Below are 24,178 nucleotides of genomic sequence, written 5' to 3' on the forward strand. Positions count from 1 at the left end.
TCGATTCCGTTACAACCAGTTGATGTTTTTGCTTTACAGTGCTTTACAATTATTAACAATCTCAGTTTTTTTTGTTACATCAGTGAGAAACATGGAATTGTTTCATTCCTTTCCTCCATTGTCCAGAATTTTCTATGCCTCATTAGGGCATAGAAAACATGCAGAACATGCAAACTCTCCCAACGGAGATTCGAACCAAGGTCTTCCCGATCTCCACACTGTGACTGTGTGGCCAACATGGTAACCACTAGACCACCATGCGGCCCAATTTTCAAATCAATCATAAGAATTCATAATACAGTCGTCCCCCACCACATCGCGCTTCCAATTCTGCAGCTTCACTCCATCACAGTTTTTCAAGCAGATATTAACTAATAAATCATGCTGTTTTGTGGTTGAATACGGTTTATTATTAGTAAAAACATGCATATTTAACTAAATTGTACCTATTTTTGCCTAAATTAAGCATTTTAAAGCATAAAAATGAACTAAAATACAAATTATACATGCCAAATACCCTTGCCACAGTTGTCCCTCGTCTCCTGCAGTTCGAACATTGCTCCCTCAAAAAAAAGACATAAAATATATGCCTAAAATATAAGACATATTTAGAGTTATTTCACACTTTTTTGTTATGTACATAATTCCACATGTGTTCATTTATAGTTTTCAGAATAGTCATGAAAATAAAGAAAGCGCATTGAATAAGAATGTGTGTCCAAACTTTTGGCCTCTACTGTATGCATATATGTGGGTGTGTGTACGCAGCCGATGACATTTCTATACACAAATACATACCACTGAAATGATGACGATCTTCTCTTTAAGCCGTAAAATTCTGAGGTCTTGCAACCTTGTCTTGGTACGGTCCATTGCCTTTCTCTTTGGTGCAGTCCATGTGTTTGTTACATTGTGTATCGCTCTAGTATCGCAAGATTTCGTCTTGTGTACGTGATCCAAGATGGCGGTGTAAACAAACCGGACGGTATTTTGGACGCTAAACAAGCAGGCGAACGCAAGCCAAGGCAAAATTTTAGAGGTACCATTGTACCTAATTATTAATTAATTTAGTTTATTTTTAGCATATGCCATGGGACAACAAAATACTATAATATTAATAAATCAGCTAATATAATGTAATATATACAATATAATTAAAATCAATTATATTGTATTAGGCCGCACGGTGGCCAAGTGGTTAGCATGTTGGCCACACAGTCAGGAGATCTGGAAGATCTGGGTTCAAATATCTGTTGGACATCACTGTGTAGAGTTTGCATGTTGTCACCGTGCGTGTGTGAGTTTTCTCCAGCAGTACTTCCTCCCACATTCCAAAAATATGTGTTAAGTTCATTGTTAGGTTAATTGCTGACTCTAAATTGTCCATAGGTGTGAATGGTTGTTTGTTTATATGTGCCCCGCCTCCTGCCCAAAGCCATCCCCACAGCCCAAATGAGGATTAAGTGGCATCGAAAATTAATGATTATATTATATTATGTTATGTTGTATTATGTTATATTATATTATATTATATTATATTACATTACATTACATTACCTTTCATTTTCATACGTACTTTGGACTAAAAATTAAAAAATTACATAATAAAAAAACTACAAAAATAATAAAGGAATAGTCTTCAAGTATTCATCTTCATTAAAGAATAATATTTTTGACAGCAATTTAGTCAATAATAAACCTTAAATGTGATGAGATGACAGTAGCTGATGTCACGTTCCTTAGGCTGAATTAGCTGCGCCTCAAATGGTTGCAGCCGAGTAGTGCACTCCATTTTGCGTCCATTGCTTGAAAATGTGATCAGTTAACAATCATTTCCACACACAAACACTGCAAACTACAACTAATTACAACAATGAGCATACTTTTAAACTTACATATTAAGTCATGGTTAATGGCTTCTTTTATTTCAAACATGCTTAACAAAGTTCCATTGAAGTACATCACATGTTTGCACAATTCAGCATGTCCGAAAAGCAGTAGGAAGAAACAGAATTTATTTAATCCTACCCCTTTTCCACGTCTCAGCAATTACTGATAAATACATTGTAGTGTCCAAACTATTTGAGTAGATTCAACAAGTTTACTTATTATTATGGCCAAGTCTTTATATTATCAAATTATATTAGCGGTTTAAAAAATGAAAAGTGGCATATGCTAGTGCATTAGTTGTATTATCTTCAAAAACGTAAGACAAAGGACAGTAAAGCTACTCTGACTGGACTCACTGTATTTAGACATTTACAATGTGTTTTCTCTTATGCATTCAGAATGTATATTTACTATTCCACAAGTGATGCTGGCGAGTATTTTGTGTACACCTGTTTTGACAAGAGGCCATAAATCACCCTCATTCACTGCCATTACTCCAAAGAAAGAACCTGTAATGAGTAATGCCAGCCAATAAAATGGCACATCTAATGGTGATTTACGAGGCTGTCTCTTTCTATAAGCTCAACACGCATATTTAGCTGGTCCGGCATAGCATGGGGCATAAAATTAAATTAATGCCATGGCCACTGTTTAATGTCTCCCTTATTTCAACCTCATTTTGTCATCATCACAACCTTATTGGCGTTTTTGGCATTTTCAGATAATAGCCTTTGTCCACTGTCACTCATACTGAAAAGTTTGCCATAGCTCCCGCATAGTTTGTGCAGGGTCAAAAAACGTAATGGTTGCAGAGCCATTTTGATATTTTTAATATTGTAAAAAGTCAAAATAGCAATCCAACGTAGAGCTTATGTATGGTTATAGAAAAAACAGCCCACATGTCACCTTTGTGTTATCGGCAACAAAGCATGTTATTATTAGTGTTGTTCGTACCAACATTTCAACTTCTTTTTCTCGCTAATAATGCCTTTTTGCTTTTATTTCCATAGTTTAAAAAAAAAAAATGCCGCAAGCCAAAAAAAAAATTGCTGTCTGTCGCAAATGGCCCCTGTGCCACGCTTTCGACCCCATTTAACCCTAATTTTGACCCTTTTTTTGACTCGTGAAATTAAAGTCACACTTAAATGGAACAGTAAATATAAATATATTATTGTTATTAGTAAACAGTAAATAGTTTTTTTCAATCACATGTGCAAAATAGCTGCAAACTGTTATTTTTACTGGGTGCTTATATTTATGAGACAAATTAGTTACAACATATCAGTGATTCTAATCAAAAGAGACACCATTAGTCAAAGATGAATTTTATCCATTCAGACAGAAAAAATACTCGAGGAAACGTTACTGTAAATCCCGTCAACAGTAAGGAAGCAAATTAGCCATAAGACTCATAAATCCATACAAATGTTTGGTCTCATAAGATATCCAACACAATTATTTCTGCAAGCTCCCCCCTGCCCCGTTTCTATTTCTTGGTCGAGACAGCAAAATGGGGACAACCCAAGTCAATTAAGGTGACGATTAACATAATTCGGCCTGCATTGCGATTAAACCACGCTAATAATACCCATTCCCTTCTCGCAGCTGAACTAACATTGCCTTTATTTAGCTGCATGGAACAGTTAGCGTGAAAGAAATGTGGTTTAATGGGGTTGTTCTCAGTGGGGGCCTCCCCTTTTAAATAGGGAATGGAACAAACCACCATTTCCATGTCCTTACACCCCTTGCTAATCTGCATGGACGCAATGGCGTTCCGTCTCCTTCAACTGGGAATTGTTCACTACTCTGGATTTGACATGCCCATTGAATCACGTCCCATCATGTACAGTCAAAAGCAAACCCTTGGACTTAATTTAATGCAAATCAGTATCAAATCCTAAAGGTTATGTGGGGCAGCTGCCTGCTTCAAACGGGTGGGTTGGGAGCAGTTTTGTTTTTGTCAGCGGTGACGATGATGAAATCATTTGGTCGACAAAGCTTTTTTCCATAACAAAAATGAGACGGGGAAAAGCTAAACATGGCTCTTTGATGACTAAAACGTGACAAGTCGTGTGTGAGTTTTTGTTGACGAGACTGGACCTAAATGTTAGCGGGTGGTCTATCAGACGTTTAAAATGCATGACATGTCTGCTTATTGTGTGTCTTTCAGTCAAAACCTAAAACGTAGCAATGCATCCTAGCTTAGCAGGTAATGCACTTCCTGCTCAACATGCCGGTGGCCGGTGACTCGTGATGTGTCGGTCGCGAATGAATCGGCTCTAAGACCTAGCTCTTTGAAATTAACGACAGGAGCCAGCTTGCGTCGTTGGGAGCCAATTGAGAGCCGATTAGTTTTTTCCCCATCTTTTTTTCTGTTAAAGTGCGATGTCATAAGAGCGGGGTTAAACACACACAGCACACGCAGGAGTCTTTGAATGCCAATCTTCAGTAAAGACACAACTGTTACCAGTATGCTGCTTTTTCTTTTTGTTTTGCACTTTTTAATTGTTATAATTATGTTTTGTTGTGTGGTGTTTTGTTGATGTTGTGTTGTTTGATTGTGTATAGTTAGACATTTTCACGCAGAGATTTTGCAGAGACCTTGTCTATTGAGATGGGTCTTGTATTTTATCATGTTAGATTTTTTTTAGCTGTTCATTGAGGATTTAAATAAATCCATTTAAATAATAAACATTTCATAGGATTTATTTTTCACATTAGTAACGCTTTTGTTACACAATACACATAATTTGGTAATAAATTAATTTAAGACAACAAAATTAATCTGAGGAGCCACTTGGAAGCCTAAAGACCCGGCTCTTTTTAGTGAACGGAGCCTAAAGAACCAGCTCTCTAAAAAGAGCTGAAATTGTGTGGTTGTGTGTGTGCGACTTGGGCTGGATATATTTTCACCACGTTGTGTTTTACGGCTTTAATGTAAGGAGCGTTTTAAAATGCCAGATGATGACGTGCAGGTTCTGAGTGAAAAAAGACAAGAAGCACGTTTATTGTCGGACCCAGCTCGTCTTACAGACATTCTCAACACACTGAGAACACACTTCCGGCCTTGAAAATAAGGGCGCCGTTTGCCCCATGTCGTCTAACTGTGTAAACAAAATAAGAGTATCATAAAAAATATTTTACACATGCAGTTGGGATTGCATCAGTCACTACATCTTCCTTGATCACAAGCACGGGCATTACAGTTTGTTGAATATTTTGTAGCAATGTGTGCAGAGGCTGACATCCCATTAGAAAAGTTAGCCAGTCTACAATCATTTCTGAATAACTGGGCAAAATTGTCCATTGGTGTATTGTATCAATATATATATAAGGATTATTTCATTTAATTAACAGGCATTTTATTCACTAACCCATAAAGCACACACGCTGTGCTGGTAAAAATAAGTGTAAAATGTAAAAAAAATAAAAACGGGAAAAACAGAATTTGGGAAAAAATTAAACAGATTTCATAGTGCCCTACGCATGGTCCAGCGGTGGCAGAGAAAGGCAGAGCAAAGACAACAAAAGACAGAAAATGAGCATGGCTGAAAGCGGAGGAGAAGCAGAGACTATAGACGAAGAAATTGTTGCTAAACAGGAGGTACCTCTGTAATATGGAAGTGGTTTGGTTTTGATAGAGTAGAAGTGGAGCAAGAGACCATAACATGCAAAGTTTGCAAAGCAACGGTGACGACAAAAGGTGGGAACATGACAATTTTTTACTACCATCTCAAATGCAACACAAAGTTGAGTACGAAGAGTGTGTCATGAAGCTTGAGACATAGTCAGCCAGCACGTCTACACTTACCCACTCAAAAATACCACTTAATTGGTAGGCACTAAATGCACTTGCTGTATTGCAGTTTGTTACCAGTAAATCAATAAATGTGCTTTACAATTTGAGACAAGTGTATTTAATTATATAGGTTAAGGTTTGTAGCTTTTTATACAAGACTCTGCTGAATTTACTTATATCGTCATATTGTGATACATCCCAAAAATATTGTGATACATGCTATGGTCCATATCGTCCAACCCTAAAAAAAGATAATGTTGTGCATGACTGAGTCTGAAGTTGTGATTTAACCCCACATCGTGAACAGGAGTGCGGATATAATCAATGCTAATGACTCAGGACCTCCTTATCTGCTGTATGGACCACAACAAAGGTCACATCTGTTGTGAGGCTGCCTCATGATGAAAAAGTGTAATTTTCCCTTTTAAATAGGTTCCCTCCATTTGCCATCATCACTGTATGGAGGCAACAACCCTGTAGCATTGAAACAGTAAAAGACTAATAAATTATAGCTATTGTTTTCATATCATTCCAGGAAGGAAAGATGTTATAGTTGAGTGTCCTCAGGGGAGCATGCAGGTGGGAACCCTAAATAGAAAGAAGGAAGAAGGAGGGGTTATATGAAGGATGTTCTTGGTGTGAATAATCAGTGTCTTTCTCGCTTCCCCCTTTCTCGCTCACTCTAGCGCTCTTTCGCTCTCTTACATGCTCACGCACACAGAAGAATACACATTTGCTCTTCAGACACACTCAGCATCCACTTCCCTTGCGCTCCGCCATCTCAGTAAAAAGGGCATCAGGACCAGCAGAGCATGACACTTTTAATTGCGGCACATACGTCCCGTTCTTTGCTTGCGCCACTTTGAATCACAGCCACAATGTGTCACTGACAAGAGGACTGCCATTTCACCTCCGACAGTCCAAAGAGGAGCTTCACTAGAGGAGGTGCGCTGTCGGGATTTGTCTAAACTTCCCTGATGGGAGGAACACCGACAAGAGAAACCCAGAGCTGAACACCGAAGAGAGTGACAAGCGGAGTAATTCCAAAACACGTGGAGATGCTGTTAGGTAAGAACGCTTAACTCTGACAAACAGGAATGGAACAACTTCTTCATGGAAAACTGTCATAGCTGCTCCATTTGCTTGAAAGAGCTCTGCACTTTCCTGCTCATTGTGTGTTTTACTGAAGGGCGGATTTACTCTCCCGCCAGCCATCTGCCTCTGCGTCACAAAATGAGGCCCATTTGTTTTGATAATTGGCCCCACTTATAGGGGGCCAAGTGCACCACCATTCCCAGATGTGTCGAGTCACTTTAAGGAAAGCGTCCATGTCACGGTGCAGATTGCTGCCAATTATGACAATGCCTCCCCGAGGAAATATGCCCAGATTAGCTTGCATAATTGCAGCCCCTTAAAGACCAAGGCAGTGTGCATGGGCATTTTTCACTCATTAATGTGTATATTTTTCCAACTTAAGGAATCCATCCATTTTCTATGCCGCTTATCCTCATTAGGGTCGCAGGGGTATGCTGGAGCCCATCCCAGCTGACTTCGGGCAAGAGGCGGGGTACACCCTGGACTGGTCGCCAGTCAATCGCAGAACTTAACGAATGTAATGCTTATTTTACTCAAAGTTGTATATTAATATATATATACTGATATACACTGCTCAAAAAAATTAAAGGAACACTTCGAAAACACATCAGATCTAAACTGGGGGAAAATGAATATCTTTCCTGATAATAAGTGGGTGATGTATTAGTAACAAAATGATGCCACATCATTTGATAGAAATGAAAATGATCACCCTATAGAGGGTGGAAATCAAAGACACCCCAAAAATGAAAATGAAAAAATGATGCAGCACACTGGTCCATTTTGCTAAAATGTCATTGTAGCAACTCAAAATGATTCTCAGTAGTTTGTGTGGCCCCCACGTGCTTGTACGCATGCCTGACAATGTCGGGGCATGCTCCTAATGAGACTACGGATGGTGTCCTGGGGGATCTCCTCCCAGATCTGGACCAGGGCATCACTGCGGTACCTGGACGCATGGAGGAGATTCCAGGAGACAGGTAGTTACTCCAGGAGAGCTGGACAGGGCCGTAGAAGGTCCTTCAACCCTCAGCAGGATCGGTATCTGCTCCTTTGTGCAAGGAGGAACAGGATAAGCACTGCCAGAGCCCTACAAAATGACCTCCAGCAGGCCACTGCTGACCAAACAATCAGAAACAGGCTCCATGAGGGTGGCTTGAGGGCCCGACGTCCTGTAGTGGGCCCTGTGCTCACTGCCCAGCACCGTAGACCTCGACTGGCATTTGCCATAGACCACCAGAATTGGCAACTACACCACTGGTGCCCTGTGCTCTTCACTGATGAGAGCAAGTTCAACCTGAGCACATGCGACAGATGTGAAAGGGTCTGGAGATGCCGTGGAGAACGTTATGCTGCCTGCAACATCATTCAGCATGACCGGTTTGGTGTGGGTCAGTGATGGTCTGAGGAGGCATATCCCTGGAAGGACGCACAGACCTCTACAGGTTAGATAATGGCACCCTGACTGCTATTAGGTATCGGGATGGAATCCTTGGACCCATTGTCAGAACCTACGCTGGTGCAGTGGGACCTGGGTTCCTCCTGGTCCACGACAATGCCCGACCTCATGTGGCTAGTGTATGCAGGTAGTTCCTGGAGGATGAAGGAATTGATACCATTGACTGGCCCCCACGTTCACCTGACCTAAACCCAATAGAACACCTCTGGGACATTATGTTTAGGTCCATCCGGTGCCACCAGGTTGCTCCTCAGACTGTCCAGGAGCTCATGGATGCCCTGGTCCAGATCTGGGAGGAGATCCCCCAGGACACCATCCGTAGCCTCATTAGGAGCATGCCCCAACGTTGTCAGGCATGCGTACAAGCACGTGGGGGCCACACAAACTACTGAGAATCATTTTGAGTTGCTACAATGACATTTTGGCCAAATGGACCAGTGTGCTGCATCATTTTTTCACTTTCATTTTTGGGGTGTTATGGATTTCCCCCCTCTATAGGGTGATCATTTTCATTTCTATCAAATGATGTGGCATCATTTTGTTGCTAATACATCACCCACTTATTATCAGGAAAGATATTCAAGATCATTTTTCCCCCAGTTTAGATCTAATGTGTTTTCAAAGTGTTCCTTTAATTTTTTTGAGCAATATATACGTATATACAGACTGCATAAACTGATAAGTCCCAAAGATGTTTGGGTAGATGGTGGCCATGTTTTTCAACCTATCGTGTTCAGATTTTACAAACATGTGCTTGTCAGTCCCCTAAAGGTGTGTACCAAATTTTGTGGTGATTCAGCTACACACCCTAAAGTTAAAGTGGGTGTTGTAGAGCATTGTGTGAGAGATTTCAAGTCAGTCCTACTGATGGGGTACAGTAACAGCTAAATACAGATAAATACACCACCATGTGGTGTATTTTTTACACCACCATGTGGTGTATTTATCCGAAAAATAATAGCAAAGGCAACATAGTAGGGGTGCATGTTTTGATGCATTTTCACCCTTTTGTGTGTAGCCGTTCAAGAGTAGAAAGTTAGCTTCCAAACACAAATACCGTAATTTTAGTGCTGTAGAGCGCACCGGTATGTAAGTCGCACCCACTGAATTTAAAGAGAAAAAAAGATTTGAACGTACAGTACAGGCCAAAGGTTTGGCGGTCAGAGGAGTCCAAACAGAAGCTGTAGTAGTTCTACACTTGATCAAACCTACTTAAGATATGTCAGAGATTGCTGCATAAGACTTCAAAACGTGATACTAGCTTCACTCATCTACGTCACTACTTCCTGAAGTTGCACTGGAAGCATCATGTAGTTTTTAGCATTAAATTATTCACATCACTGTACAAGCCGCAGGGTTCAAAGCATGAGAAAAAAGTTGCGGCTTATACACTGGAAATTATGGTACATACAGTAATGTGAAAAACCACCCCATCTCACAACTATAACTTCACTTGGGCTAAGTTAAACACTTTCAAGCAGCCAAGTTCACACAGTCTGCAAGCTGTTAATGTGCATGTGTACACGTATGGCGTGTGACAGTATATTCGGGATTGAATCAAACGTTCTGGTGTGCTTGTATGGTGTGAGCATCTGTGCTGCAGCTCCAGTCCAGTGCTTCAGTGGAGGATTAAAAACATCAAAGTAGAATTTTTGACACGAGATAAGTCTTGTTTTGCCTGGTGGCCCTGCTGCAGCCGTGCTTCTCACCCCTCCTTCAAACTCTCAGCAACATATAAACACAGTGTATATAGATATCTCCTTCCTGGGTCCCTAAATACCAAGAAGAAGATATCAGGTTAGGATTTGATGGTGGGTTTTGATGAGGAAATGCATACATAGGCACTGGGGGTGGGAATCTCTGACCACCTCACGATTCAATTACGATTCAGAGGCCTGCGATGCAATGATAAAATTATTATCAATGCATTTTTTTTGTGATCAATAGTTTTAGTTTTTTCATGCATACTTTTTTTAAATATATAATTTCTTTTTACTCACTGTGTACTACAGTGTACTGTGTACTGTGTACACTGTGTACTAAAACAAAGCATATTTGTAATGATCCACAATTAACAGGAAACAGATTAATTTACTTCCATTATCTTCTAATAATTGGAAGGTTACATTTACAAACATATTTCCCATTGCACAGAACCAGCAGGAAAAGTAAAGTGCACCAGTAGCAGCGTGTATAAAATTAACAAAATTCAGCACATTCTGAGTAACCAACATAAATAAAATCTGCCATTATTCACAAACGAATAATAGACTTCTGAATTCAAACTAAAATCCTGAGCATAGAATCTCTGACAAAATAGTATTTTTGCTGTATAGCAAAGTCAAAAACAGCTTTCATACAAAATATAGATTTCTGTACCAGTGGCTCTCATAATGCTTGCAGACGTCAATGTATTATGAATAACCAAAAAAAACAGGCTGCCCTTTTTCACAATTGGAATGTCAGTGAAATAATGTTGCGATGGGACGTTCTATCTGGGTTCCAAAGTGCGCAACAAAGACCTATTTTTCATTCAGGTTTTCAGTTAATAATGTGAGAACACTAGAAAGAAATGTATTCTGAAACATAAAATGTGAATTGTTGATACCAGCATTTTGTGAATGTTTTGGTAAAACAAGCATATTTGATCTGTTTGGGTTGAAATAAGGTATGAAAATCATTTCTACAAAAATGAGTAGCATGTAGCCATTTTCATTTTCTAAAAGTAGCTCTCACAAGAAAAAACGTTGGTGACCCCTGGTCTAGGCCTTGTCTATATCAGTGGTGGTAAGTCACACCTCACACTGATTTCAGACACCAATATTTGTTGTTCGAGTACAAAAATATACGTGACGCGGATGCATACAAACTTTGATGAAAACCCTTCTGAACACCGTCCTTGCATGAACTGTGATTACACTAACATAAACACACAATCAGATTACAGGAGCTCATTTGAATACATTTGCATAGAAACAAAAAAAAGTGTGTTCCACATTTTCAAGCTTGCATGCAGCCTGCCAGCTTTTACCCTGCTAACAGGCCCAATCAGTTGATGCAGAGTGTTGACAGTGTGACTTTGATTAGGCAGACTGATAACAACTGTGGTGAATTTGGCCCCCTCACAATCTTTTCATGAAGGTACTCACATCCTGCACATCATTGCAATGAAAGAGATCTGAACATCAGTTGTTTTTAAAAGCAGCTCAGTCGAGTGACCTCTGTGATGAATTTACTGATGTTGGCTTCAGTGTAGACCCGATAAATATCTTCATTGCACTCAGATGGTCACAGCTAACGCATGAGCCATCATTTTCAGCTCTCTGTGAAGAGCATTGAGCCCAGAAAGCGGCTAATCACCCAGCTCACGGTGCGTATAATGCTTCCGAACAGACCTCAAATATTGGTAAAATGTGTGGCGCACATCTGGCACGGCTGTAGTTCAGCAGTTTTGATCAGGCTAGCCTATCTCAATGCAAACAGATGGCAGCAGTTTATTTTTGTATTTTTATTTTTTTGTCCTGTTCAGCCAATGGAACGAATAGTATAGTTGATCTAGATGCCTTTACATGCTAAACAGATTTGCTCTGCCAGGGAGGCAAGATGCTCTTCTCTTGCTACATAGATTTTATTTGATATTTATTGTTATGCAAATTTGGAGAGGCCGGACCAGAGCATGAGGGGATAGAGAAGAAGAGAAAAGAGGACAGAGGGGGGAGTGCGGGGACAAGGGTGGGGACAATACTTTGTCAGCTGGCGTGAGCTTAACCAGCTGCAACTCAATACCAGTAAGACAAAGGAGATGATCATTAACTTCCAGAGGAAAACATCTCACTTCACACATCCAGGGAGCGGACATAGAGTTGGTAGACAGCTATGGGTGTTCACCTTAACAACAAACTGGACTGGTCCGTCAACACGCACGCCCTCTACAAGAAGGGCCAGAGTCGCCTCCACCTGCTGAGGAGACTGAGGTCCTTTGGTGTGTGCAGGACTCTTTTACGGACCTTTTATGACTCTGTGGTGGCCTCAGCCATCTTCTATGCTGTGGGCTGCTGGAGAGGGGGCAGCACGGACAGGGACAGGAGCAGGATCAATAGTCTGATCAGGAGAGCGAGCTCTGTCCTGGACAGTCCTCTGGACTCCGTGGAGGAAGTGGGGGAGAGAAGGATGTTGGCTAAGCTGACGTACATCATGGACAACACCTCTCACCCGCTACATGACACTGTGGGTTCCCTTAGCAGCTCCTTCAGCAGCAGACTGTTACACCCACGGTGTAAGAAGGAGAGGTTCCGCAGGTAATTCTTACCGACCGCTGTCAGGCTCTACAACACCTGTACCACCTGAACCATGTTGTAGTCAATATGTATTCTTTACACTGTATTCTTTACTTGCGTATCTTGCTTGCTGCTGTAACAAGTGAATTTCCCCGCTGTGGGATAAATAAAGTACAAATACAAATACAGAGAGAGACAGCAACAATTGCAACAACAACAAAGGCAACAACGATAACAGAACAACAGAAACAAATAGGACTACATCAGCAAATGTCTATGATAGCCATTGTTAGGAACGGAGTGAGCCGCAGGTGGGACTCCAAGATGCAGGAGTCGACGTGATGTTTGGAAACAGTTTATTCCAAACTAATAGGATAACATAGGTAGTGAAAATACAAACAAGGAAGCGACAACAAAAGGTGACCTGAATGAAGACGGGAAAAAGGCAGAATAACAAAGGGAGCTACCAAAAGGGGTAGAGCTAGTAACAAAAAACGCTGCTGAGTAATCAAGCAGGATAGTTCTAGCACAATGCTTACGCTGCTGAGTAATCCAAGCAGGGAGAAACTAACCAGCAGAGCTAACTAGTACAGAGACAAATAGCATAAGGTGGCAGAGAACGCCTGAGTCGAGGAGTGAGAATCAACGATCTGGCAACGGTGTCTGGAGATCGCGTGATGTTTGGAAACAGTTTATTCCAAACGAAAAGGATAACAAAAGTAGCGAAAATACAAACAAGGAAGCGACAACAAAAGGTCACTCGAATGAAGACGGGAAAAAGGCAGAATAACAAAGGGAGCTACCAAAAGGCGTAGAGCTAGTAACAAAAAAAAGTTCCAGTTCTCTGTGCCGCTGCTGAGTAATCAAGCAGGATAGTTCTAGCACAATGCCTACGCTGATGAGTAATCCAAGCAGGGAGAAACTAACTATCAGAGCTAACTAGTACAGAGACAAATAGCATAAGGTGGTAGCAGAGAACGCCTGGGTCGAGGAGTGAGAATCAACGATCTGGCAACGGTGTCTGGAGATCGCGTGTCTTAAGACCAGTCCCACTAATTATCTCCAGGTGTTGCCAATCCGCTCCTCATGATGGTGTGGCAGGTGTACTGCAAACATGAGCACAGGAGAGGGCAGTAACGCAGCACAACACACCACAGCCGTAAAGTCTATAATAGAAATAATAACATAATATCAACAGCCACAATGATAATACTGTATTTAGTGGTAACAGTAATAATGAAAATATTAACCATAATAATAAAATTGACAATAACTCTTAGTAATCTTATTGCCGACATCGCCATGAATGTAATAAAAATAACAACATGACAATACCATGAATAAATCATTGAGTTATGCGGGGAAGTACATATGTACTGTGAGTGTATATGTGTATCTATGCATGTACAGGTATCTCTGTAGGTGTGTGTGCATGTCTGCATGTATACATACAGTGGTGTGGAAAAGTGTTTGCACCCTCCCTGATTTCATATTTTTTGCATGTTTGTCACACTTAAATGTTTCATGGCAAAAAAAACAAATTTAAATATTAGTCAATGACAACACAGCTGAACACAAAATGCAATTTTTAAATGAAACTTTTTGTTATTAAGGGTGAAAAAAAATCCAAACCTACATGGCCCTGTGTGGAAAAAGTGATTCTATGATTCTATTTTCGTAGAATATTTTCCTGATAATTTTGCCATGGTATTCGTACACTGTCTTGGTTTTTGTCTAGTATTGTACCTAGCACACAAGTTTGGTTGCACTGTACTTGTCAGGGCGGGATTGAAACAGAGAGTTGGGATCCAAGGATGCGGATTTGAGGCCAGCAAAGGTAGGTTGAGTCTTTTTAATGAGTGCACAGTGCGAGCAATACAGGAACAGAAAACTGCGGTGCATAAAGAAGGTAGCAAAGGAGGCACCGTGATTCCGTAAAATAAGAGCTAAACTGAAAACTGCCTGTGAGTCAGACGGACAACAGAACTAGCAGGAGGGTGAGCAAACAGTAGTACAAAAAAGGTAGCAAAAAGTCTATCAGCGTTTTGGAAGACGAGGGAGACAAGGAATGGTGTCCAAGCAGGAAAATAATCCAGCACCGTCCTGCTGAAGCCGCAAGAATTAAGTAGGGAAGGTTGATGAGGAACAGCTGCAGCTGCCTAGTAGCTCCACCTGACTCACGGAGGGCCAATGTCTGAAAAGGACAGACAAAGCAAAGAGCAGTAACGGACAGAAATTAACCAGATAAGGACACAATACCAAACAGTAAAGCTAATAACCCAAAAAAAACAGCAAATGTCACAGTAGAGCGTGACAGTACTGTGTCGTTCCGCGAAATCTCATACTGAAACAAAGCACTGTTCGTGTTGCTGACTCATGAATTTTTTTATTTAGTGCGACTGCTAAACAACCCACCATGGGGCCAAAGAAAGTTGCGAATGCCAGTAATTTGACTGTGAGAAACACTATTGAATTTGATCTCACCAGAATGTACAGTACAGGTAGTGCACATCAACAATAAGTTTCATTCATTTGACATTTATAATAATTCCGTATTGTTTTCTATATGTAAAACTATAATTATTCCACATGTTCGTATTTTTAGGTGTCCGGATTCGCAGTACATTATGACATTACATTACATTCATCCATCCATTTTTTATGCCGCTTCTCCTCATTAGGGTCACGGGGGTATGCTGGAGCCTATCTCAGCCTATCTCAGCTGTGTGACATACTCGTCATCCAAGAGCCATTAAAAAATGTCCATGATGTTGTTCTGTAAACTTACTGTGTAAAAGTTCTTTTAAGTTTTTTGTTTTTTGAACACGTTCCAGTGAGAACTTGTCTGCGTAGCAAACAGTAGTAGTGTAGTAAAAACTATAAACCGCTGGATACATTAGCTTCATGGCCATCCGTCGGCTGCATGCAATATTTTTTTGTGTGCAGAACATTGGTCCAGTTTTATTTGGATCAGATTTAAATTAGGTGGATTTGTAATAGTTAAGATTTCAATATGAGCCAAAAATGTCCTCTCAAATTTTAATTTTGATCAGGGTATGACATTTTTTTCACCAAGCATGAGCATGATGTCGCAGCGAATGTGTGCCGTCGTCTAAGCTAAAGACGCTACAACCAGATATTAGTCAGTAACCTTTGTTGTGGCCAGGTAGTGTATGACATGCATTCACATTCTTTATACAAATCATAACAGGGCATCAGTACTAATGCAGCGTCATATGAAAACTGCCTGCACAGAATAATATTTTCCATCTCCATTTTGTCCTCGTACACGTGACAGCAACACCGCACCAGCCTCTGCTTTGTATCACTGAAATGTCATGCTGCTTAAAGTAGACGCCATAGGTGAATAAGTCATTTAATTTAACATTTGGTGCTTTGTTGAAACTCTCAACACAGCAGAAGAAGCTTGAGAAATAAGAGTGAGCCTCCACCAAGCCGTGTTGGTGGGGAATGATAACAGAGAACCTGACTCAGACAGATGATCCGGGGAAATGCATTCACAGTGAAAACAACCAAAGCAGCCTTTCCTACTGATGCTTTGGCTCTGGCTCGCCACTGTGAAAGCTTCTTATGTCCTCTTTTTATTCCCTTTCCCCCTGCTTGATGCCGTTTCTCTCTCCATAATTGTTGTATGGTACTGAGTCACCAAGAGACTAATCTTGGAAATAATAGAGATTAAGCCTTTCTCGCAGTTTTTTTATTGGCCTCATAATCTTTTATACCCGCTTGAAATGAGAAAGCTAGCTTCTGTGACCCACACCTGCTTCCTGCATAGAAAAATAGAACAAATGCAGATTTGCACCTAGAAACGTGCTCAGTTTGATATACTATTACATCACAGGTGTCCAAACTTTTTCCAACCAGGGCTGCATACAGAAATATGTAAGGATACAGGGGCCACTTTCATACATTTTGGTTTGGTTTGGTTTAGTTTTATTTGAACATGCATGCAGGTTACAATGGGATACATCTCATGAATCATTTTACAGTTCCACATGTCCAAAAGGAGTAGGAAGAAGCAAAGCTTATTTAATCCTACCCCCCATCCTTTCCACATCCTGTGCAGTACATATTATTCACTTCCTGCATTCGATGTCATATTATTCCATATAATAATCAGGGTAATAATAAATAAATAATAATAAATAAAAACAAGCATGACAGAACAATAAATATAATAATCAAGACTCTTCTGCCTTATATTTAGCAAACATCAACTGCTTGTATTGTTTTTTGAATTTGCTCATCTTGCTACATTGTGTGAGTTCCTTACTCAATCCGTTCCATAATTTAATTCCACATACTGAAATGCTGTGGATTTTCAGCGTTGTTCTCGCATATAAATGTTTTTGGTTTAATTTTCCTCTCAGATCATATTTCTCCTCTCTTATAGAGAAATACTGTATGACGTTTCTGGGTAACAAGTTATTGTTAACTTTATGCATTATTTTACCAGTTTGAAAATTTAGTAAGTCAGCAAATTTTAATATCTGTGATTTTAAAAATACAGGGTTTGTATGTTCTCTATACTTGGCATTATAAATGATCCTCACCGATCTTTTTTGCAGTACATTGAGTGAGTGAAGATTGCTTTTATAATTATTGCCCATATCTCCACACAATACATTAAATATGGTAATACCAAAGAACGGTAAAGAGTGTAGAGTGATTTTTGATCAAGAACAAATTTTTGCTTCATTCAATATTGAAGTATTTCTTGCCACCTTTTGTTGTATATTTTTGATATGAGATTTCTAACTCATTGTTTCGCCTATTATGATCCCCAGAAATGTATTTTCTTTCACTCTTTCAATATCCACTCCGTCTATTTGTATTTGATTGTACGTATCCTTTCTGCTATTTCCAAATAGCATTATTTTAGTTTTACTTAATTAACTAAGTAATTTAGTAATTTACTTAGTTTTTATCAAACCATGTCTTTAATATGACCATTTCATCCTTGACCTTTTGACCCGAGTGTGTGCTTCCTGTGTGCTTTCCCCAGAACAAAAGGCAGTGGTATCATCCACAAATAATACCAACTTTAAGTCCTTTGTCACTTTACAAATGTCGTTGATTTACAAATTGAACAATTTTGGTCCCAATATTGACCCCTGGGGTACTCCACACGTGATATTTAAACTCACAGATGTGTATTCTCCTAGCTTTACAAATTGCTTCCTGTTTGGTATGTAGCTTTTAACGCAATTCAAAACTAATCCTCTGATTTCGTACCTTTCTAATTTTGTTGTTAAAATATGGTGATTACTGCAACTGCACACTTTCTGTGGTCTATAGCATTAGTAATTTCCTCCGTGATTTCAATCAGTGCCATAGAAGTTGAAATGTTAGCTCTGTATCTGTATTGACTACCCGCTAGTAATTAATTGTTATTAATAAATTTGTCCAACCTGTTACATAGCTTCTCGATAATTTTAGAAAATTGGGGTAATAAGGAAACTGGTTGGTAATTTGTGAAATAATGTTTATCTCCATTTTTTATGTTTATCTCTATTTTTACCTATTTTCATTTTGTTAGGAAATTTTCCAGTCTGAAATGATAAGTTAACAGTTCTACAATCTCATTGATAACCTTTTGAATTGTTTCCATTTAGATTCCATTTTAATCAGTTGATGTTTTGCTTTAAAAATTTTCACAATATCAGTGATTTCCTTTTTAGTTACATCAGTGAGAAACATGGAATTGAGATTCCTATCTATGGTTTCATTCCATTCGTCCATTGTCCAGAGTTTTGGAAAGTCTTCCTCCAGTTTTGGTCCAATATTTACTAAATAATTGTGAAACATTTCAACTACCTCATTCATATCATCCTTATTAGTGTTTCCAACCATAAAATAGTAAGGGTAGTCTGCTTTGTGATCTGTGAAACAAAAAGTGTCCAATTGTAGATCTTCTTGAGGCATATTAAAACTGTTTTCCTCTTCCATGTTGGGAGACCTCAGTATTTATCTAAATCCTTGATGTCTTTGACAACAAGAACTCTGGCCTCTGGTTCTCCAATTAATTTGATGAAGATTTTGCAGTTTGCACTCCATGTACCATGGATCCTTCCTTGCACCCTCAGATCACGTGCTTTCTTAGCAATTTCAGCATTGCGCTTGGTCAGATGGTCATTCATGTAGACGTTTGTACCTTTCAGCTTTTTTTCTTGTTTCAGCAGTGCTGTCTTGAATTTCCTATTAGTGAACTTGCCAATGATGACGGATGTAGTGCTGTTCCTGCCATACAGTGGGATACAGGTGTCAATAGTTTGGATGTCTATGTCCACCACCTGAGATTGCGAAAAGGTGACAACGCCTCAACTGCTCCGTTCAGGCGACATCCATTTATTTAATCTGGTTCGTCATTATTCACCACTGTCTTGGCATAGGACCTAGGTTTGATCCGAAGCCCCGTCACGACCACATCATTCATTCACGTGTTCTGATCCATGTCATCTATGGTGGTTTTCAATTGCTCAATGATTTTGTCTTTTTCTTCAGACTCTTTTTTGAGAGTGGCTCTCAGTGCTGCATTACGTTCCTGTAATTCTTTGTTCTCCACTCTCAGACATTGAACTTCATCCGTCAAGTCCTGGACCTTCTTCATTAAGGAGCGCATGTTTTGTTGCCTAGAGCCCACGTTTTGTTGCAGGGAGGCTGTATTTTTTTGCATTGGATCCAGCTTCATTACCTTCTCCTCCAGCTTCTTGTCAAGTTTCAGTCCCCCAAGTCTTCCAGGTCCTGAAGCAGAAAAACAGCCCCAGCCCATCACACTACCACCACCACATTTTACTGTTGGTATGATGTTCTTTTTCTGAAATGCGGTGTTACTTTTACACCACATGTAATGGGACACACACCTTCCAAAAAGTTCAACTTAAAGTTCAACCACAAAGTATTTTCCCAAAGGTCTTGGGGATCATCAAGATGTTTTCTGGCAAAATTGAGACGGGCCTTAATGTTCTTTTTATTCAGCAGTGGTTTTCATCTTGGGACTCTCCATTTTTGTCTTTCTTATGGTGGAGTCATGAACAGTGACCTTAATTGAGGCAAGTGAGGCCTGCAGTTCTTTGGATGTTTTTGTGGGGTCTTTTGTGACCTCTTGGATGAGTCGTTGCTGTGCTTTTGGGGTAATTTTGGTTGGCCAGCCACTCCTGGAAAGGTTCACCACTGCTCCATGTTTTGACCATTTGTGGATAATGGCTCTCATTGTGGTTTGCTGGAGTCCCAAAGTTTTAGAAATGGCTTTATAACATTTCCCACTTGAACTCAGGTGTGATAAACCACAGTTGAGTTATGTTTTAATAGGGGGGACAATCACACACAATCACACTGAGGGCCATGTAGGTTAGGATTTTTTTCTCTCTTTTTTCCATTACTAATAAAAAGTTTCATTATCGTTACATTTGTTTGATGATCTGAAACATTTAAGTGTGACAAACATGCAAAAAGATAAGAAATCAGGAACGGGAAAACACTTTTTGACACCACTGTATTTGCCAACATCTTGGGATCAGCTCCAGCTCACCTGTGACTCAAATGAGGACAAACAGCATTGAAAATGGATGAATACTGTATATCTCATTAATAATGAATTAATTTTAGTTTTAGAAGACAAGCTGTAGCCCAGAAATGGCCCCTGGGCTGCATTTTTGACTCTCTGGTTTTATGTAGTTACAGAATTTTTCATAAATAAGGAGAAAAGAGCTTCATTCTTTCATTTGTGATACAATTTAGCTTTATTTTAACCTGTTATAAAATAATAATATAATGATAATAGGTTGTGTTCTTTACAAAATCAAATAACTGTTGGGTTCTCTTAATTATTATCAGGTCAAAAAATATTGGCATTAACAACTGTGGCTGTAGGCAACCTCCTGATGTATTTTTTTTCTATATCTCCACAAGATGGCAGTAGCTTCATTTGGAGTATGATGAGTAGTGTGCACCCAGCAGCTCTATCTACCTCTGCATGTACTTTAAAATGTTGCTGTTTGTGTGAAACTTGTTTTGACTATGTTTTTATTCATTTTGGTTGATTACCTTTTGTACAAATCCTACAAAATTTACGCAACCGATTATACACCATCCACTGTTAATGTGACAACTTTAATTAACAGATTTTTTTTAACAAAATCCCACTTCTTAGCCTTTTCATTATAAGTTATGTGCCCCTTATGGGTTCATGAAGTCCCACTACAATGAGGTACAATTTCGAAAAAGCCATCAAGGCCTGCTGGTGTCACACATTCCCAGCAAGAGCAGCTTAAACAAGTGTTACTAACAAGCTTTCTGTCTGTCCTTTTTAAATCTGCTTTTGTGAAACTTAATGCAATGTGGATGTGGTGCCGTCTCGTCACAAGGACCTCTTGACATTGTGCAAACTACCACAGATGACAGCAGCTTTTGCTAAATTCAGTTAATTAAACATCTTGCCCAGCTGCATTATGTGACTATCAGCAAAGGAAGATTAATGAGATTCATTTCAGATTTGTGTATGAGTGGGAATCATTGTCCTAGCACAGGAAGTCATATTGACAGGGAGATTAGGCCGAGTGGAAGGTAAATCTGCCAGTGGTTGTCACCATGTGACTTTTCACTCTTATTCACTACACCAAAGACGTTCTTTAAAGGTCCCATATTTTGCCATATCGATTTTTTAATAATGTTCTAACAGTGACATGTGTACCTAGAGCCTGTTTATGAGCAGCAAACATGACAAAAATCTATCATCTCCCTCATTCGCTTCCTTTGAGAGAAGAGACGCTCACACGGTGGCTTTTGAAGTTCCGTGTTTTCATGAAGGGAAAACCTCCTTGGACATGGACATGATGCACGCCACTGACCTGCTCTTAGCTAGAGGAGCCCACCCTGTGTATATGCCCATTACTTTGTAACACAGCAGGCTTTGCTTCACATCTTAAATTAAAGCATCAGTCACCTGCAGCTCTAAGTTTGATCTTTTCTTGTCCTTCAGCAAATAGGTTAACTTAGCATTAGGGACGAGCTGGATACTCGTTATATGAGTATCCGTCACGGATAAAGCATTTTTGTCGAATTTCAGCATGAAACGAGTACATCTCGTCATTATCCGTAATTGTGATGAAAGAAAATCCTCATTATGTATTCACTCTTCACGCTCTGTGATTGGCCAGTCACGAGACAGACTGTGCAGGCTGGAGCCACAGAGGAGTTGATCGGTGCCTCATTCACGTACACGGTGCAGTTGGCAAGTTGAAAACAGCTCATGTGGCATTGCCTACTGCCTCCGCTTTATTAGGTTTTCCTCAGCTCGCCTCTATTTCAGTTTGCATCTAAAGTTTCTTAGTAAACTTGTTTTGTAAAGTATGCGGTGCATCTGACAAGAAAGCGCTGTGCAGGCTTGGTTAGGTTAGGTTGATAACCAGTGGTCTCTTTGGTGATGTGTCATTTGAGTAGTCGTGACAATGACAATGAATAGTCTTTACAATGATATTCGAGTCGTACCCTTTCGTTGTCAAATAAATTTCAGCAATTATTTACTTTGTACAACCACCTAGCATCATATAATGCATGTCATAGTCACATAGGTATCAAATAAGTCAATTTACCATCATAATTTGTATCAGAGATTTCAAAGACATGCACTTTTAGCATCATCGTCATCAGAATTGTCATACACTTTGATGAACACACATTCAGTCATGTGATGCTTATTTTTAACAATACATTCTCAAATAAGCCAAATTCACCAGTTGTTGAAACCAAGGAGATCACACTAGTTTTTACAGGTTTTCCAACCTTCAAACTAGAAATTGCCTGGCTTTCCCCTGGACTGCCCGAGTAGAGGTGTGTTGGTACTAACATGTGCATGCTCTTTCCTGGCTTGGCATCCTTGCATCATTGGGTCTTTGCCAAATGTAAGGACTTTTGACCTCACACATTAAGAGCTCAGTATCTTCATCTTAATATCCTTCCAGAGCGTTTTCTTGTTCTTCTACTGATGGTTTGACCTTACGGGCCATTTCTTTTGGAAAAACTGCCATCTTCTTTGGTTGAATGCGAATTGCTCCAAATCCATTTTGCCATCCAGTTTGTCACTGTATCTTTGTGATGATCTGAACCATGTTGAAATATCTTTGAATAGCTTTCTGAACAGATGGGATAGCTCACTTCTGGTCTATTGGTGTTAAATTGCATTTTGACTTTATAAGTCCTACCTGAGTCACTTGGTTTAGTGTTCCATTTAAGATATAGGATGTTCCCATGGGTTTTGTCACAACCGTCACATGAATGAGACTTCATTCGGCCTTTCTTGCCAGTCTGGTATTTTTAAACGTGTGTGGAGTTTGATTTGTGCAAGCTGCACATACTGTATTCCTCAGTTTCTTTCCTAAAGGCTTTGTCTTCTTGGTTTGGGAGAACAAAGATTTCCTGAGTTGTCGGGAGCTTTGGTGTACCTTTTCCTTCCACTTTGGCCTGATCAAGCCCAAGGTCTAAGAAAAAAGGTATCACACCTCTAGGATCTTTTCAATCTCTTGAATGGTTTTGTCAAGCTCCTCTTGACCGTTGGGAGAGGTTGGGAGAGCCAAGCTATCAGAAATACTTTTTGAGAGATCGCCAGAATGGTTTTGTCAACTCTTTCTTGACCTTTAGGAGAGGTCAAAATATCACATACCCTAAGAACCTTGTGTTCTTGAACTACTTTTTGAGAGGCCGTCAGAATGGTATCTACATGGTTATCTTCTTCAGGAATCTTGTGCTCTTGAACATCCGTGTGAGAAATGTTTACTCTTGTGGTCTCTTGCATAGCTGCCTGAGCAATGCAACCAACTGGTCTGTCTTCAGTGGTAACTTTAGTGATGGTATTTTCACCTATCTTTGATGCGCCATCATGCTCGATGGAAGTAGGTGACTTGCTTGTAAATGCTTTCTTGACTTCTTCAGCACCTTCAGGTGGATGTTTAGACAAGATTTTTTTTGACACTTCTGCATCTTCAAGTGACAATTTTGACAAGCTTTTAAACTGGTCGCTGGTGAAGTAGCCAGTACTAGTACTACCTCTCCTTTTTCCACTGTCCCTTATCAGGCAGAGGAGGTAATGGTGGTCCCTTCTGCACTTCCTGTTCCAGAGATGCGCATTATCACAGTGCTCTTCTTCACGATGACATCTTATACACAGTTCGCAAGCCCCTAAATTTGCTCCTGCAGTTTTCTTCTTGAGCAGCCCAAACCTTTTGAACTTAAAAAAGAATGGTCTTGTTGTGATGTTTTGTGATGTGATCTTTTCAGCACATGATGCTTCCAGTGTTCCTCATTGAGCTCGATGTTTTAGCAAATGCTTGCTTTCACTCAATAGCGTAGTCAGATTTCTTTGGGCACCGTACTATATTGTTGTATCATTCGATTTCCTCGAGGTTAGCAACTTGCTGAACCAGTTGAAAGTAGAAACACCGTAGCCGGGATGGCATGCAAACATTAGCCATTGGTCCTGGAGGAAAAAGCTTAACTTACTTTTCACTAACAGTACAGTGCGTTGACTTCCGCCGCGCCATAATCCTCTTAATTCCTCTAAATCCGCTAGGGCTTTTTATGTCTTATTGATGAGTTCAATGGCTTGCCTTGGGTTGTTTCCCTTGATGGGAGGTAGTTCCT

At 39.9% G+C, this 24,178-nt stretch overlaps 1 protein-coding gene across 6 annotated transcripts in view; it reads left to right on the plus strand.

Moving 5' to 3' along the window:
* The window catches only part of LOC129176989 (zinc finger protein 385C-like), a 57,016-nt gene that overhangs the window by 22,195 nt on the left and 10,643 nt on the right, over positions 1-24,178 (plus strand). The window contains exon 1 of one of the 6 annotated variants that reach the window (XM_054767641.1): positions 1,163-6,757. The exons of the other annotated variants lie outside the window; for them this stretch is intronic. Within the exon in view, the coding sequence (XP_054623616.1) occupies positions 6,748-6,757 (10 nt within the window). The 5' untranslated portion in view covers positions 1,163-6,747. Of the gene's footprint in view, positions 1-1,162; positions 6,758-24,178 lie in introns of those variants that run through there. 6 annotated transcript variants of the gene reach the window in all.

The sequence above is a fragment of the Dunckerocampus dactyliophorus genome, chromosome 2 (genome assembly GCF_027744805.1).
Source record: "Dunckerocampus dactyliophorus isolate RoL2022-P2 chromosome 2, RoL_Ddac_1.1, whole genome shotgun sequence".
NCBI lineage: Eukaryota > Metazoa > Chordata > Actinopteri > Syngnathiformes > Syngnathidae > Dunckerocampus > Dunckerocampus dactyliophorus.